We start from the raw sequence: 18048 nt of genomic DNA, 5'->3' as shown, positions 1-18048 counted from the left end.
GCCAAAAGCATTTAAACTACCTACTCCTAATGACCTGCACCGAGATCATAGCCATCCAAATCCCTACTATCCATGTACTTATCCAAACTTCTCTTAAGCTTTGAAATTGAGCTCGCATGCACCACTTGTGCTGGCAGCTCATTCCACACTCTCTTGACCCTCTGAGTGAAGAAGTTTCCCCTCGTGTTCCCCTTAAGCCTCCCACCTTTCACCCTTAAAAGCCATGACCTCTGGTGGTAGTCCCACTCAACTGGTCATTGTAAATTGTGCCATGATTAGGTTGGGGTTTAATTGGTAGTTGCTGGGTGGCATGACTCGAAGGGCCGATTCCACGCTGTGTCGCTGAATAAAATGGAAAATGTCAGTCACTGTGACGGATGCACTGGAGGGTACAGGGACAAACGTGATGTCAAGTGAGGTTGAACAATAACTCTTTGTGCTTTTCAGGGATTTCATGGATCCCACAATGGACAGCACTAAACATATCTTAAATTATCTAATGCCAATTCTGGAGCAGGTAAAGCCAGATCTCCACAACTTCATGCAGAGGTAAGCCTGGAATTGTATCTTTCACCTATCACCTGCCAGCTTGTACTCCATTCCTCTCCTTCCCCTCCTTCCCCCACCTTCTTATTCTGGCTTCTGCTCCCTTTTCCAGACTGCAGTTTATTCCCCTCCATAGATGATGCCTGACCTGCTGAGTTCCTCCAGCATTTTGTGTGTGTTTCTCAAGACGTTAGACAAACTTGTTTACTCTGGAGAGTGGGAAGCTGAGGGGAGACCTGACAGAAGATTATATAATTAGGAGCAGCGTTGATGGGTAGACAGTTTTAATGTCCTGGTTAAGATTTCTACTGCTAATGCTGTGGGGTACTTCATTTAGTAGTTTTCTGTCAAAACAGCTTATCATGCTGGTAGAATGTTTTGGTTTCAGCTAAAGATGAGGGACTGTGATGTTGTGACAGCCATGCAGGATGGTGGAATTGGCAGAAGGTTCCAGAGAGCTGAGCAGAGAGATTTGTGGTAGACACTGGTGAGGTTTGTGATCTTTTGGCGGGAGCTGTGGAGTGCAACACAAGGGAACATACTGTCCCCATTGCATGGAGTGCTTTGTGCAGATGAATGGCTCCAGGGGGGAAGGGCCAGTACTCCTGAGAGAGAGTCAGTTTGTTCAAGTTGGAATTTAAGGGAAGTTCAGAATGTGTGTGCTTCCGTGCAGACCGTGGGTCCAGCGCGCGAGTAAAGGACAACTTCAGTATGAGCTCCAACAGTCTTGTGCACATCGGACTGGTTTAACTGTGATAGGCCCTTTCATTTTCTTTTTCTTTTCTTATTGACTGATGAGCTGAAATTTGTAAATACATTTCCTTTATAATTTTATGTGATGCACAGTCTATTATTTCTGGCTAATGGACAATTCAGTATGGAAGCATTTAAAATACATTTGCTCAAATCAAGATTTTTTAAATCTGAACAGCGCAATGTTCCTATTTGGATGAACCCAAATCATACAGACCCTAGACATATATTGTTTTGAAGCCTTCTCACTGCAGGGTCTTGTGGCTGTTAGTGGAGCTAGCTGGTAAGCCAAGTTTGTATACGAGCTCGGGGAGAAGGTTACGCACTCAGGGTAGAAGTGTTAAATATAGTTCAGCATGTGGTTAAGGTGTGAGAGGGAAATATTAAAGGAGATTTATGAGGCAAGTGTTTTTTTTTACACAGAGTAGTGGGTGTCTAGAACAAGCTGCCAGGGATATTGTGGAAGCAGATACAATAGTGAACACGAGATCCTGCCGATGCTGGAAATCCAGAGCAACGCACACAGACAGAATGCTGGAGGAACTTGGCAGGTCAGGCAGCATCCATGGAGGGGAATAAACAGTCGACGTTTCAGCCTGAGATCCAGCATTTGTGATAGATAAATTTAGGTAGTTGTTTATTTAGGTGTGATAGGCATTTAGTTAGGTGTGGTGGAGTGGAGATACATCTCTACCAAGGAGGTGGAAGGCGCTCCTTCACTCTGCTAGCCTACAGGTCACCCTTGGACAAGGTGTAGCACCTGCTTAGCCCTTCCCCCGATCAGCGTCATGGGATCGGGGGGGTGGAAGAAGGCAATGACAAACCACTTCTATAGAAAAATTTGCCAAGGACAATCGATCGCCCACATCATATGACACGGCACATGATGATGCTGTTGGTACATGAATATACAGGGAATAGAGGGATATGGACCACGTGCAGGCAGAAGGTTTTAGTTTAATTTTGCATTGTATTCAGCACAGACATTGAGCCAAAGGGTCTGTTCTTGTGCTGTGCTGTTCTACAATGGGATTCTGGTTTAACATCTTATCTGAGAGACATCTCCTTGGATAGTGAAGCTCCTCCTCAGCGCTGTGGTGGAGCCTCAGCCTGGGAGTGCCACGTTAATGTAGCGGTTAGCGTGATGCTGTTACAGCTGGGGCATCAGAGTTCAACCCTGACGCCATCTGTAAGAAGTTTGTACATCCTTCCCATGAGCGTGTGGGTTTACTCCACCGCTCCAGTTTCCTCCCTCGGTCCAAAGACATACTGTTTAGTAGGTTAATTGGTCGTTGTAAATTACCGTGTTTAGGCTAGGGTTAATTAAATGGGCTGGCTGGTGGTGTAGTGGCATCAGCGCCGGACTTCGGAGCAAAGGCTCCTGAGTTCGAATCCAGGCGGCTCCCTTACACGCTTTCCATCCGTGCTGGGTTGAGCGTCGAGCTAGCAACTCGGCTTCGTAAAAATAAGAAAGCCTGCTAAAAAAAAACGCCGTCATGACAGCGTCCTGATGACTCCACTGGGAATTAAGGGCTTTCTTCTTCTTAAATCGATGGGTTGCTGGGTGCTGTGACTGTTGGGCCAGAAGGGTCCGATCCCCCGTATCTGTAAATAAATAAACGATGTGCCAAGATCTCTGAGATGTGCTGTTCATCAGGAGAGGTGCTGTGTGTGGGTACAGAGGGACTCACAGTGACTACTGTCAGAATCAGGTTTATTATCACTGATATATTTGTGAAATTTGTTTTGCAGCAGCTGTACAGTGCCATATATAAAATATACGATAAATTACAATAAGAAATAATTATTAAAAGATAAGTAACAAGTGCAAGAAGATAGCAAAGGATAGTGAGGTAGTGTATGTGGGTTCGTTGTCCATTCAGAAATCTGATGGTGAAGGGGAAGAAGCTGTTCCAAAAATCCTGAGTGTGGGTCTCAGGTTCCTGTACCTTTTCCCTGATGTTAGCAATGAGAAGGGGGAATATCCTGGGTTGAGGGGGTCCTTAAGGATTGATGCTGCCTTTTTGAGGCATCGCTGTTTGAAAGTGTCCTTGATGCTGTGGAGGCTAGTGTCCATGATGGAACTGGCTGAGTTACAACTTTACAGCTTATCCCAATCCTGTGCAGTGGCCCCTCCATACCAGACGGTGATGCAATCAGTTGGAATGCTCTCCATGGTACATCTATAGAAATATGTGAGAATCTTTGGTGACCGACATACCAAATCTTCTCTAACTCCTAATGAAATGGAGCTGCTGATGTGCTGCCTTCATGATTTATCAATACATTGGGCCCAGGATAGATCTTCAGAGATGTTGGACTCCCAGGAACTTGAATCTGCTCACCCTTTCCATTGTTGACCCTTTGATGAGGACTGGTGTATGTTTGCTTGACATCTTTTCCTGAATTACACAATCAATTCCTTACCGTTGTTGTGTGTGATGTTGTTGTGACACCACTCAACCGGCTGATCTGTCTCACTCCTGTCTGCCTCCTCATCACTATCTGAGTTCCTGCCGACAATAGTTCATGTCATCGGCGAATCGATGGATGGCGTTTGTGCTTTACGTAGCCACACTGATGTGGGTGTAGAAAGAGTAGAGCAGCAGGCTAAGCACGTATTCTTCAGGTGCATCTGCCATGATATTAGTACATGGCTCATCTGTGGAGAGTGTTAGGAGCACCAAGTTTCAGGAGTGCACATACAGTAATGGAGGATCTCATTGGTCCCTCAACATTACCTCAAGAAAACATCAGAAATAGGAGCAGGAGTCAGCCATCTGGCCCGTCGAGCCTGCTCCGCCATTCTATAAGATCATGGCTGATCTGGCCATGGACTCATCTCCACCTACCTCCCTTTTCCCCATAACCCATAATTCACCTACTATGCAAAAATCTATCCAACCTTGTCTTAGGTATATTTACTGGGGTAACCTCCACTGCTTCATTGGGCAGAGAATTCCACAGATTCACCACCCTCTGGGAAAAGCAGTTCCTCCTCATCTCCATCCTAAATCTACTCCCCCAAATCTTGAGACTATGTTCCCATATAGTCTGTGTTCCCAGTCTACACTAGCCAAATCCTCCCTCATCCCATTGTAGGCATAATACACTGATTTTAGATCAAACTATTGTATCCTCCATTTGTATGAGAAACTCAGTCATACTGTGATCACTCTTTCCAAGAGGATCCCTAACTACAAGATCTCTAATTTTACCTGTCTCATTGCACAGGACCAGATCTAAGGTAGCACGTTCCCTTGTAGGTTCAGTAACATGCTGTTCAAGAAAGCCATCATGAATGCATTCCTGTGAAGTCCTCCTCAAGACCGCCTTGACCAACTTGATTCACCCAATCTAAATGCAAGTTGTCCCCCATGATAACTGCTGTTCCATTTTTACATGCCTTATATTTCTGTTTATTGCCTGTGTCACTGTAATGTCATTATTCAGTGACCGATAGACAACTCCCACCAGTGATTTTTTTTTTTTTCCCCTTTACTATTCCTAATCTTTACCCCGATGGATTCAACATTCTGCTCCTTGGATCTTATTTTCTCTCACTATCACCCTGGTCTTATCTTTAATTAAGAGCGCTACCCTACCTTCCTTACCTTTCAGCCTATCCTTCCATATTACCTGATATCCTTGGATATTTAATTCCCAATCTTCTCCACCCTGTAACTACATATCTGTAATGGCCACTTAATCATACCCCTTTGCAATGATTTATGCCACAAGTTCACTGACCTTGTTTTGAACACAACGGGCATTCAGATAAAGTGATCTTACACTCATTGTGCTTTTTAAAATCTTGTAATCTTTTTCTCGTTTGCACTTGACTTTTCTTTACTCCACTCTTACTTTTCTCTTTTTTCTTTTGCTTTATCTTTATCCACACATTTCTTTTTACTTTATCCATACTTCTCCAATCTATTGAACCCACCCTCCTACTATTTAGTTTCAAGCCCTATCCACAGCCCTAGTTATGCAATTCGCTGGGATCCAGGTCCCATCAGGGTTCAGGTGGAGCCCGTCCCATTGGTACAGCTCCCTCTTTCCCCAATACTGGTGCCAGTTTCCCAAGAATTCAAACCCAATTCTCCCACACCAATCCTTGAGCCTCACTTCTAACACTCTGATTTTCTTGACCTTGTGCCAATTTGCACATGGCTCAGGTAGAAATCCAGAGATTACTAATTTTTTGGTTCTGCTTTTTAATTAGTCCCTAGCTGCTCAAATTCCCTTAGCAGAATCCCTTTCCTCATTCTACCTATGTCGTTGGTACCCACATGGACCATGACAACTGGATCTTTCTCCTCCCACTGCAAATTCCTCTGCAGGTCAGATAAGATGTCCTGAACCTGGGCACCAAGCAGGCGACACAGCCTTTGAGACACTCTATCCTCGCGACAGAGAACTCTGTATATTCCCCTGACTATATTATCTGCAGTTGCCACTACATTTTCCTTCTCTAACGCCCCCCCCAACCCCCCCGGAATGGCTTCCTGAACTGTGGTGCCACAGTTAGGTTGCTCATACTTTCTGCAGTCCCCATTCTCATCCACATTGGGAGCAGGAATCTCAGACCTGTTGGACAAGCTCAAGGGCTGAGGCTCCTCCAGCACTGTCTCTTGGATCCCACTACTCGCCTCACTTGCAGTCACACCCAATTGTCCTTGACCACAGACCGTATTTAAGGCAACTAATCTAATGGGTGTGACTGCCTCCTGAAACAAGAATCCAGGTAACTCTCCCCCTCCCTGATGTGCTGCGGTGTTTGAAGCTCAGATTCCAGGTCATCAACACTGACCCTGAGTTCCTCAAGCAGCCAGCACTTGCTGCAGATGTGGTCACCAGGAACCACAATGGGGTCCACCAGCTCCCACAGCATGTAGCTACAGCACATCTCCTGATCCTGCATCATCCTGCACCCTTTATTTCATTAGCTGTAATTTAGTGACTTGTTGTTTAACCACTACAAAAGCCTTACCTGCTACTTACCTGTGCCTCCTCACCAAAGGCTCAAGTTCCCACTCCTACACTGGTCCACTCACACAATGGCCGCTCCGCTTTGACCCTGTTTTACTTTTATTTGCTCCTGCTAATGAATTGCGAATTGATTATTCCACCGCTAATGTGCTAAGCCCCGCGAAATGCTCCTTTGTTAAACTCTTCTCCCTGACTTGTGCGAAGCTCTCTCTGCGAATCGATTGGTCTGCCACTAATTTGCCGAGCCCCCTGAAATGCTCTTTTTTTAAAATTCTTCTCCCCAACCTGTGTGAAGTTCTATCTCTGTGAATCGATTAGTCCATCACTAATGCACCAAGCTGTTAATGAATGAATTAATTAATAGGCTACATATTTAAAATAATTACAATTGAATACTTAGCCAATGAGAAAGTTGACAAACCGTTAGTTTAGCTGCTATACCACTTTCTGCCAGTAACTGTGAAAAATACGTGAATTTGTTAGAAAGTACAAATCTTACAAAAAGTATTATTTTAAAAAACAGTGGTTTCCATATGTGTGTATGGTTGAATGACAATAAACTAAACTTGAAATTGAAGTGTTAAGCTGTTGCAGTCTCTACTTGAGAATAGTTTGGCCTGCTGGTGTTTGTTCTCCAGGGTGATTAGTAAACAGAAATATGAGAGACAGATGTGAAATGAAAGGAATTATTTAATTAATCCAGAATCTGCTCCAAATATCTAACTCACTGTTGGCCTCTGGTGTGAAAATCTGATACTGCATCATGTAGGACATGCTTTAGGGTCCGAGAGCAATACAGCACCCTCCCCTGTTTTTGGACTATATATTGGGGAAAAGACTTGCTGTCTACCCTATCCATGCCCCTCATTTTTGTTTTAACACTCTTAACATGTTGTCCATCATGCTTCATAAGTGGCAAAATGGGGCAACAAAGAGTTCAACAGTCATGAGGTAATGCTGCAGCTCTATAAAACCCTGGTCAGACCCTACTTGGAATATTGTGTTCATTTCTGGTTGCCTCATTGTAAGAAGGATGTTTGAAGCTTTAGAGGGGTTTGCAGAGTAGATTTACCAGGATGCTACCTAGGTTGGAGAACATGTCTTAAGAGGATAGGTCGAGCGAGCTGGGGCTCTTCTCTTTGGAGAAAAGGAGGATGTGACATAACTTCATAGACTGGTACAGCTTGATAACCTCTGTACCTCCTTCTGCACAGGAAGACCACAGTCAGTGTAGATTGGAAATAATGCCTCCTCCTCGCTGACAATCAACACTGGCATACCTTAAGGATGCTTGCTTAGCCCACTGCTCTATTGTCTCTAGACCCATGACTGTGGCAGAATGTCGGGTGGTGATGAGGAGGAATCCAGCACTGAGATGGACAGCAGGTTGAGTGGAGTCGCAGCAACAAACTTGCACTCAACGTTAGTAAGACTCAGGAGTTGATTGTGGACTTCAGGAAGGGGAAGTTGAGGGAACACATGCCAGTTCTTATCAGGGGATCAGCATTGGAATGGGTGAACGGTTTCAAATTCCTGGGTGTCAACATGTCTCAGGATCTATCCTGGGCCCAAAATATTAATATAATTACAACAAAGGGAAGACAGGAGCCATATTTCATTAGGAGTTTGATGAAATTTGGTGTGTCACCAACGACACTCTCAAATTTCTGCAGGTATACTGTGGAGAGTATTCGTAAGTAGGGGCTGCTGCCTAGGATTAAAATGAGCTGCAGATAGTTGTAAACTCGGCCAGCTCCATCATGAGCACTAGCCCCCCCAACATCGGGGACACCTTTTCAAAAGGGGGCATCCAGCATTAGGGACCCCCATCACCCAGGACGTGCCCTCTTCTCATTGCTACCAGCAACGAGTAGGTACCGGAGCCTGAAGACAAACACTAAACATTTCAGGAACAGCTTCTTCTCTGCCATCTGATTTCTGAATTGACAATGATTACATGAACGCATTTTTTCTCCCCCTTTTTGCACAATGCATTTAATTTAATTTTTAAATTATGCCTATTGTAATTTATAGTATTTTTTAAACTGTGTACTGCAATGTACTGCTGTCATAAGACATCAAGTTTCACAACATAGGCAAGTGATCTAAAACCTGGTTCTAATTCTGAGGTGTACAACTTGATAAGAGGCATAAATAGCCAGAAACTTCTCCACTCACCTGTCAAGTAGAAGGTATGAAAGCCTGAAAGCACTTCTGTTAGAAGGCTATGAAATAATTCCCTACTTACAATAAGATAGACTATTGACCTTACAATCTAGCTGTGATTTTTCACTTTATTGTCTGCTTGCTCCACTTTCTCTGTAACTGCAACACTTTAGAACAGAGAACAGTATAGCACAGTACAGGCCCTTCTGTCCATGATGTTGTGCCAAGGTCAATCTAACACTTCCCTCCACGTAGCCCTCCATTTTTCTTTCATCCATGTGTCTGTCTAAGACTTTCTAAAATGTCCCCAATGTGTCTGCCTCTGCCACCACCCCAGTAGCAAATAAACACCACTCTCTGTGTTTATATTTAAAAAAAAAACAACAAACCTACCTCTGACGTGTGTCTGGGTCTCCATCCACAAGAGCTGAAATGTTGGGAGGGAGAGGAAGCTTGTGATTTATGGCTCTTTTTACCCCATCTTAATCCTGAATTTTTATGTATTTTTTGTGTGACTATTTCCTTGCTACCCTCTATGTACTATGTTGTACTGTGTATGTTTTGCGCCTTAGCCCTGGAGAAACTTTACTTTGTTTGGTTGTGTTTATGTTTGTGTTGAACAGTAATAAAACTGAACACACTGAACTTAAACTTGAACTTGAAATATTTTGAGCTTATTTCAAGTTCTCCTCAGATGCAGTTTCAAAGTGTCTCCCCACCATTCCGCCCCTCTCGCCTGCCCCCTTCTCCTCTCCTCCTCCTCCTCCTCCTGTCCTATCCCGCCCCCTTCTCTTCCCCTCTCCCTCGCTCGCCCCTGTCTTCCCCCCACAACCTCCCGTCTTACCCTGCCCGCCCTCACTTTCAACCTAGAACAGGCTGTGAGGTTTGGCCCTAGGTTTTGAGACGTCAGGTCTCCATCCTGTGGACAATCCGACCCAGGGACTTCAACATTGGGTTCATTAGCTGTAACAGATGTGAAAGCTCTGTGTATGTTGTTTCTCACTTTCTGTGGCTGAAGCTGTCTTGGGTCTCCTCATTCAGGGCCGAAGTTGGCACCATCTTTGCCCTGAGCTGGCTGATTACCTGGTATGGTCATGTTCTCTCCGAGTTCCGTCACACCGTCAGGCTCTACGACTTCTTCCTGGCAAGTCACCCACTGATGCCTGTCTACCTTGCGGCAGCGGTAGGTAGTGTTGTATCCTCACACTGTTGCTGAGCACCCAAGTGCACTGTTGCATTCCTGCATCAATGATGAGCAGCCATGCATCACCATTTGCTTGCACCCATGTGTAGACTTGCATCCTTGCACCGTTTTTCTCAGCACCCGCATTGGCATTGCTACCCTGTACAATTTTGTGAGCATAGTACGCAGTGATGCATCCCTGCACCGTTTACTTGTACTCATGCATAGTGTTACATCCTTGTATCGTTTTCTGAGTGCACCCACATGTGGGGTTGTAACCCTGCGCCATTTGGTGAGCATGGACTGCAGTGTTAATGTGAACGAAGTGTTGTGCGAAGCACATTTGTGAGACTGATTTTTATTTCAGATTGTGCTGTACAGGGAGCAGGAAGTTCTCAAGTGTGAATGTGAGATGGCGAGCGTCCATCAGCTTCTGTCCAAGATACCTCACGACCTTCCTTACGAGAAGCTGACCATCAAAGCCGAGGAGCTGTATTGCCACTACCCACCCGCAGAGCTCGCCAAACAGGCTGCACTCCAGTTTCACAAAAGGCAAGGCTTTCCCTTTCACCAGTATCCTTGGGTGTCTCCAGTGCTACGGCAAGGCCAGCTAAATATCCGCGCTTGGAATAAGCAGAAAACATTAGGGCGACTCAGCAGGGTAACAGTGCTTGCTTATGGCAGGATTATTGATGAACTGAGGCTTTACAAGTCCTTAGTCAGACCACACTTGAAATGGTGTGACCAGTTTTGGGCCTATTATCTGAGAAAGGATGTGCATTCATTGGAGAGAGGCCAGAGGAGGTTGACAAGAATGATCCTGTGATTGTAAGGGTCAATGTATGAGGTTTGTTTGATGGCTCTGGGCCTGTACTCGCTGGAGTTTAAAGAATGTGGGGGAGGGGGAATCTCATTGAAACCTGTCAAATGTTGAAAGGCCTAGACGGAGTGGGTGCGTAGCGGACGTTTCCTATAGTAGGGGGGGTCTGGGACCAGAGGGCACCGCCTCAGAACAGAAGAATGTCCCTTTAGAACAGAGATGAGGAATTTCTTTAGCCAGAGGCAGATGAATCTGTGGAATTCATTGCCACAGAAGGCTGTGCAGTGGAGGCAAACAAGGTGCAAGGTTAAAATGAGGTAGGCTATTGGTTTATTATTTCATGTACCAAGATACAGTGAGAAACTTGTCTTCTGTGCTATTCATACTGATCAGATCATTACACAGTGTGCTGAGGTACAACAAGGGAAAACAACAGATTGCAGAATGAAGTGTTACAATTGCAGAGGACGTGCTGTGCAAGTAGAAACGTCTCTTTCCGTAGATGCTGCCTGGCCTGCTGAGTTCCTTCAGCATTTTGTGTGTGTGTGTTGCTCATGTTTCCAGCATCTGCAGATTTTCCACTGTTTGTGAGGGGAGAAGAGAGAATGTCTGGGATGAGTGGGGTCTGTGATTACAAACAAGAGAAAATATGCAGATGCTGGAAGTACGAGCCAGACACATAAAATGCTGGAGGAACTCAGCAGGCCAGGCAATGTCTAGGAACGAGTACAGTTGACGTTTCTGGCGGAAACCCTTCGGCAGGACTGTGATTATGCTGGCTGCTGCACTGAGGCAGCAGTAAGTTTAGACTGAGTCCATGAAGGGGAGGCTGATTCCCGTGATGCACTGAACTGTGTTCACATCTCTCTGCAGTTTCCTGTGGTCAAAGTTCAAAATAAATTTATTAACACAGTACACGTATGTCACCATATATATTGCTGGGATTGGTTTTCTTGCGTGTGTAGTCAGTAAATCCGAGAAACACAATAGAGTTAATAAAAGATTGCAGCCAACAGGATGGACACACAACCAATGTGCAAAAGACAACAAACTGCAAAAGTCAGTAAGATTAAAGAACTGATTGAGGACTTCAGAAAGCATAAGACGAGGGAACACACACCAATCCTCAGAGGGATCAGAGGTAGAGAAGAGTGAGCAATTTCAAGCAGTTATACTTTCTGGCTGGTGGTGTAGTGACATGAGCTCTGGACTTCGAGGCAAATGGTCCTAGGTTCGAATCCGACTGGCCCCTTGTTCACTTTCCATCCGTGCTGGTTTGAGCATCAAGCTAGCAACTCAGCCTTGTAAACAACAGTCAAATGCAAAGAAAACAGCAAAAAATGCAGGCTGATATGCCACAAGGTGTGAAAAGGAATAACAATACTTTTGATGATGCACTGATTCGTCACTTTCTGGCTAAAGTAATTCCACCTCATCTCTGTTCTCAATGACGTCCTTGTATTCTAAATCTGTATCCTGTAGTCTCCGTCAGACCATAAGGCAAAGGAGTGGAATTAGGCCATTCAGCCCATCGAGTCTGCTCCGCCATTCCATCATGGCTGATCCCGGATCCCACTCAATCCCATACACCCGCCTTCTCGCCATGTCCTTTGATGCCTGACAGATCAGGAAACTATCAACTTCCACCTTAAATGTACGCACGGACTTGGCCTGCACCGCGGTCTGTGGCAGAGCATTTCACAGGTTGACTACTCTGGCTAAGAAATTCCTGCTTACCTCTGTTCTAAAGGTTGCCCCTCAATTATGAGACTGTACTCTCTAGTTCTGGATACCCCCATCATAGGAAACATCCTGTCCACATCCACCCTATCTAGTCCTTGCAACATTCGGTAGGTTTCATTCTTCTAAATTCTAGCTAACAGTCCTCATATTTTAACCCCTTCATTCCCAGAATCATTCTTGTGAACCACCTCTGGATTCTTTCCAATGACAACACATCCTTTCTGAGATATGGGTCCCAAAACTGTTGACAGTACTCGAGGTGCAGCCTGACTAGTGTCTTATAAAGACTGAACATTATCTCCTTGCTTTTATATTCTATTCCCCCTTACCAACATTGCACTTGCCTTCCTTACCACAGATTTAACCTGTAAATTAACCTTCTGGGAGTCTTACACAATGATTCCTAAGTCCCTCTGCATCTCTGCTGTTTGAACCTTTTCCTTATTTAGATATTAGTCTGCACTATTGTACCTTTTACCAAAATGTATTATCATACATTTTCCAACACTGTATTCCATTTGCCACTTTTTAGCCCAATTTGTCTAAGTCCTGCTGCGATCACATTACGTCCTCAGCACTACCTACCCCCTCCACCTACCTTCGTGTCATCCACAAAGCCATCTATTCCATTATCTAAATCATTGACAAACAATGTGAAAAGTAGTAGTCCCAATACTGACCCCTGAGGAACACTACTTGTCACTGACAGCCAACCAGGAAAGGCCCCTTTTATTCCCACTCTCTGCAACCTGCCTCTCAGCTATTCTGCTATCCATTTCAGTATCTTTCCTGTAAAGCCATAGGATTGTATCTTGTTCAGTAGTCTCATGTGTGGCACCTTATCAAACACCTGAAAATCCAAGTAAATGACATTCACTGCCTCTCCTTTGTCCACACTTGTTACTTTCTTGAAGAACTCTTGACAGATTTAGATTCTTCAGAAAGGACAGGGAGGGAGGCAAAAGAGGGGGGTGCGTGGCACTGTTGATCAGGGATCTCCCAGTGGCCACACATCTTAATTCCACATCCCATTCCCATTCTGATATGTCTATCCACGGCCTCCTCTACTGTAGAGATGAAGCCACACTCAGGTTGGAGGAACAACACCTTATATTCCGTCTGGGTAGCCTCCAATCTGATGGCATGAACATTGACTTCTCTAACTTCTGCTAATTCCCCACCTTCCCCTCGTACCCCAACCGTTATTTCTTTATATCCGCACATTCTTTCTCTCACTCTCCTTTTTCTCCCTCTGTCCCTCTGACTATACCCCGTGCCCATCCTCTGGGTTTTCCCCCCTCCCCCTTTTCCTTCTCCCTGGGCCTCCTGTCTCATGGTCCTCTCATATCCCCTTTGCCAATCAACTGTCCACCTCTTGGCTCCATCCCTCCCCCCTCCTGTCTTCTCCTATCATTTTGGATCTCCCCCTCTCCCTCCCACTTTCAAATCTCTTACTAGCTGTTCCTTCAGTTAGTCCTGACGAAGGGTCTCAGCCTGAAACGTCGACTGTACCTCTTCCTAGAGATGCTGCCTGGCCTGCTGCGTTCACCAGCAACTTTGATGTGTGATGCAAGTTGACTCTGTAGTTAAGAGTTAAGAAGGCATACGGTGCATTGGCCTTCATCAACCGTGGGATTGAGTTTATGAGCCGAGAGGTAATGTTGTCAGCTATTTAGGACCCCGGTTTAGACCCCACTTGGAGTACTGTGCTCAATTCTGGTCGCCTCACTACAGGAAGGTTGTGGAAACCATAGAAAGGGTGCAGAGGAGATTTACAAGGATGTTGCCTGGATTGGGGAGCATGCCTTATGAGAATAGGTTGAGTGAATATGCACTTTCTCCTTGGAGTAACGGATAATGAGAGGTGACCTGATAGAGGTGTACATGGTAATGAGAGGCATTGATCGTGTGGATAGTCAGAGGCTTTTTCCCAGGGCTGAAATGGCTAGCATGAGAGGGCATAGTTTTAAGGTGCTTGGAAGTAGGTACAGAGGAGATGTCAGGGGTAAGTTTTTTTTACGCAGAGTGGTGAGTGCGTGGAATGGGCTGCCGGCGGTGGTGGCGGAGGTAGAAATGATAGGGTCTTTTAAGAGACTCCTGGATGGATACATGGAGCTTAGAAAAACAGAGGGCTATGGGTAAAGCCCAGGTAGTTCTCAGGTAAGGACATCTTCAGCACAGCTTTGTGGGCCAAAGGGCCTGTATTGTGCTGTAGGTTTTCTATGTTTTATGTTCTAGATTTGTCAGGCAAAACTTCCCTTTACAGAAACCATGCTGACTTTGACCTGTTATTAGTCTCCAAACGCCCTGAAACCTCATCCTTAGTAACAGACTGCAACACTTTCCCAACCACTGAGGTTAGGCTAACTTGGCTTATAATTTCCTTTCTTTTGCCTTCCTTCCTTCCTTAAAGAGTAGAATGACATTTGCAATTTTCCAGTCCTCCGGGACCAAGCCAGAATCAAGTGATTCTTGAAAGATCATGACCACTGCATCTGTTATCTCTTCAACAACCTCTCTCAGGACTCTGGGATGTAGTCCATCTGGCCCAGGTGACTTATCCACCTGAAGACCTTTCAGTTTGCCAGCACTATTTCCTTTGTAATAGCAATGACAATCACTCCTCCCTGCACTCACAGACCTCTGGCACACTGCTATTGTTTTCCACAGTGAAGTACCCATTAAGTTCATCTGCCATTTCTTTGTCCCCCATTACTACCTCACTAGCATCATTTTCCAGTGGTCCAGTATCAACTCTCACCTCCCTTTTACTCTTTGTATAACTGGAAAAAAAACTCCTCTACTATAGGAAACATCCTCTCCACTTCCATTGTTCACTCCTCGGAACTTGAAGCTCTCAACACCCTTGAGCTCAGGATTGCTGGTACAAACAGGAGTATATGTAATGCTCTCCCTCCTGAAGTCAATGACCAGCTCTTTGGATCAGGTTGTAACCACAACTCTTTCATTTCATTCGCTAGCTTTACAAGGGTTCATTGATTGAAATGTGCGCTGACGATGTGAGTCACTCCTCTCGGGTTTTTTGTGGCTTTCAGCTCTTGTGAATGACTGTGACTGAGGTCAGGAGCTGGATTGTTCTCACTGCAGCCACCTGACCTGTGCCCACCCAGGCATGGCCAGTGATTTAGAATGGGTGTGAAGGGTTTTTAAAAAAAATTTCTGTTCTCGCAGCGAGCTGTGATCTGCCACAAGCTGCTTGAAAGTCAAAGCAGGTTTAACAAGAGTAAATAATTAAATATTTGGAAAGGGAAAAGGTGACCAGCTGTGAGGAAAGAGCATGGGACTAGGGCTAATTGGAGGGCTCTGTTAGATTTTGATATACATTTTTGTTAGACTTTTGAAGAGCTGGTTGCAAGAGTTTTTAAAAAATTCATGTAATATAGAAGGAGAGAGATAGAATGAGGTCTGGCATGGACGGTTTAGGTCAGATGATCTTTTACACCAATGAGTATGTATATACTCGGAAGCAGTTGGAGCAACTAGACATTAGAGATTAGTATTATTTGTAAAATTTGCATCGAAACATACAGTGAAATGTATCGTTTGCTTCAATGACCAATACGATCTGCAACCGTCGCCGTGCTTCCAGCACCAACATAGCATGCAGACAACTTTCTTTCTAACTTGTATGCCTCTGGAAGTACCCAGAGGAAACCCATGTTTTCACAGGGAGAATGTACAAACTCCCTACAGGCAGTGGCTGGAATTGCACGCAACCACTGACACTAAATAGTGCATTACGCTACCCTCTATGCTGCCATTCTCTCTCCCCTTTCCTGCAAAGTATTGTTGGTTTGCTATTTCTTTGTCAGCAATCTGTATGCCCTCACCCTTGCCCCTCTGCCCTCTGCCCTGTGGATAAAGCAGAGGCAAGGAATGATCACCCTGGTTGTCGTACTCCTCTCTGGTGCAGGCAGCAACTAAACAGAACAACTGCTGGAGAACAGTTAATGCAGCAATGACCTGTGGTAATGGTATTTCTGTGATGGACATGAGTGTTGTAATAGGAAAATGAGTTGGCTGGCAGCCATACCACACTGAAGGTTGTCTTGGCTCTAATACAGCACCATTTATTGACTTTCTCTCTCTCCCTCTGTCCCCCTCATTTTGACTCCCTGTCCCGTTCTATTTTTGCTTTTGGTTCTTGTCTTTCTCCTTCTCTGTTTGGTAATCCCCCTCTCTCTCTCTCTCTGCACTGCAATACAGCCTGCCACCCTGCTGTAGCTCCACCTTCAGAAGGTACACACAGAACTGGGATGCCATCGAGCATCCGGCCTTTGACTACCGACTCAGCACAGTAAACGTGGGAAGCACCAGCCCAACTGCAGTTCTATCTAACCCAGCGAGTCTCTGTAATCTACATTTTGACCACTTGTGTCCTGCCCACTGGAGAAAATAAAATCAGCGAGGAATAAATGAAGGGAAAGTGACTCCGTACTGCAGTTCAGTTCTCTCCTCATGATGCTGACTCTTGAGGTGTTCGCTGATTGGGTGTCTCAGTGTCCGCTGTTAGACACAGCCAGCAGAACGTAACTGAACCCTCTCCTGCATTTGCCTGACATTACCACAAGCTCCCTCAGGATGGAGCATACATGCAGGAATCTGGCATTTTTTTTAAGTCAAGGATTCCATTCAGCCCATCTAGTCCATACTGACTCATTGGCCCCTTCCTCCCCCCCCCCCCCATTCCATGCAAGGGTGTCCAAAACTAAAGAGCACAGGTTGAAGGTGAGAGGGAAATACCTTATAAAGGACCTGAAGGGTATTTTTTTTCCCCCACATGCACAGTAGTTGGTATAGGAATCAGCTGCCAGAGGAGAAGGCAGAGGCAGGAACAGTAACAACATTGAAGAGGCATCTGGACAGCTACTTGAATTGAGCAGCAGGTGACGCAGTGAATGGGATTAGTACAGCTGGGTGTGATGTTTAGCATTAAAACAGTGGGCCAAAGGGCCTGTTTCTATGACATTTCAGAAGTCCAGGTATTAGCATCTCTCGCAGTTGGATGAGAAAGAAGGGTTACAGCTGAGGTCACATAAGGTGTATTGATGAAGAAGCTCATTAAGTGACTAAAGGGAAAGAATTTGCAGTGCTTGGAGGGATGGGATTGGCTGGAATTCTCTTTCAGGGCTCAGTGCAGTCTTGAAGAAGCAGGGATGTCAGCAGAGCAGCAATGCTGAACATTTCTGGGGAAAATGAGGAAGGTGCAGGACAGATGTATTCCAAAAACAAAGAAATATTCAAATGGCACAATAGTACAACCGTGGCTGACAGGGGAAGTCAAAGCTGATGTGAAAGCAAAAGAGAGGGCATACAACAAAGCAAAAATTAGTGGTAAGAGGATTGGGAAGCTTTTAAAAACCTACAGAGAGCAACTAAAAGAAGTATTAGGAGGGAAAAGATGAAATATGAAAGCAAGCTCGCAAACAATATCAAAGTGGATGATAAAAGCTTTTTCAAATATGTACAAAAATAAAAGAGAGATGAGAGTGGATACAGGACCAGTAGAAAATGAGGGCGGAGAAATAATAATGGGGGACAAGGAGATGGCTGATGAACTAAATGAGTATTTTGCTTCAGTCTTCACTGTGTAAGACACTAGCAGTGTGCCAGATGTTGAAAGGTGTGAGGGAAGAGAAGTGAGTGCAGGTACTATTACGAGGGAGAAAGTGCTCAAAAAGCTGAAAGACCTAAGGGTACATAGTTCACCCGGACCAGATGAATTGCACCTTAGGGTTCTGAAAGAGGTAGCAGTTGAGATTGTGGAGGCATTAGTAACGATCTTCAAAAATCATTAAAATTGTAAATGTCACTCCACTCTTTA

At 45.0% G+C, this 18048-nt stretch overlaps 1 protein-coding gene across 3 annotated transcripts in view; it reads left to right on the top strand.

Moving 5' to 3' along the window:
• LOC140195614 (TBC1 domain family member 20) overlaps positions 1-18048 on the top strand; it is a 55546-nt gene that overhangs the window by 18026 nt on the left and 19472 nt on the right. For all 3 annotated transcript variants that reach the window (XR_011885530.1, XR_011885529.1, XM_072254264.1), the window contains exons 5-7: positions 448-549; positions 9499-9640; positions 10008-10192. Coding sequence is in view for 1 of the 3 variants with exons in the window: in XM_072254264.1 (XP_072110365.1) it covers positions 448-549; positions 9499-9640; positions 10008-10192 (429 nt within the window). In the remaining 2 variants the exon portion in view is untranslated. The remainder of the gene's footprint in view (positions 1-447; positions 550-9498; positions 9641-10007; positions 10193-18048) is intronic.

Source organism: Mobula birostris, chromosome 3 (assembly GCF_030028105.1).
Source record: "Mobula birostris isolate sMobBir1 chromosome 3, sMobBir1.hap1, whole genome shotgun sequence".
Lineage (NCBI taxonomy): Eukaryota > Metazoa > Chordata > Chondrichthyes > Myliobatiformes > Myliobatidae > Mobula > Mobula birostris.
The sequence above is the reverse complement of the archived record's forward strand: the minus strand, read 5'-3'. Positions and strand labels throughout refer to the sequence as shown.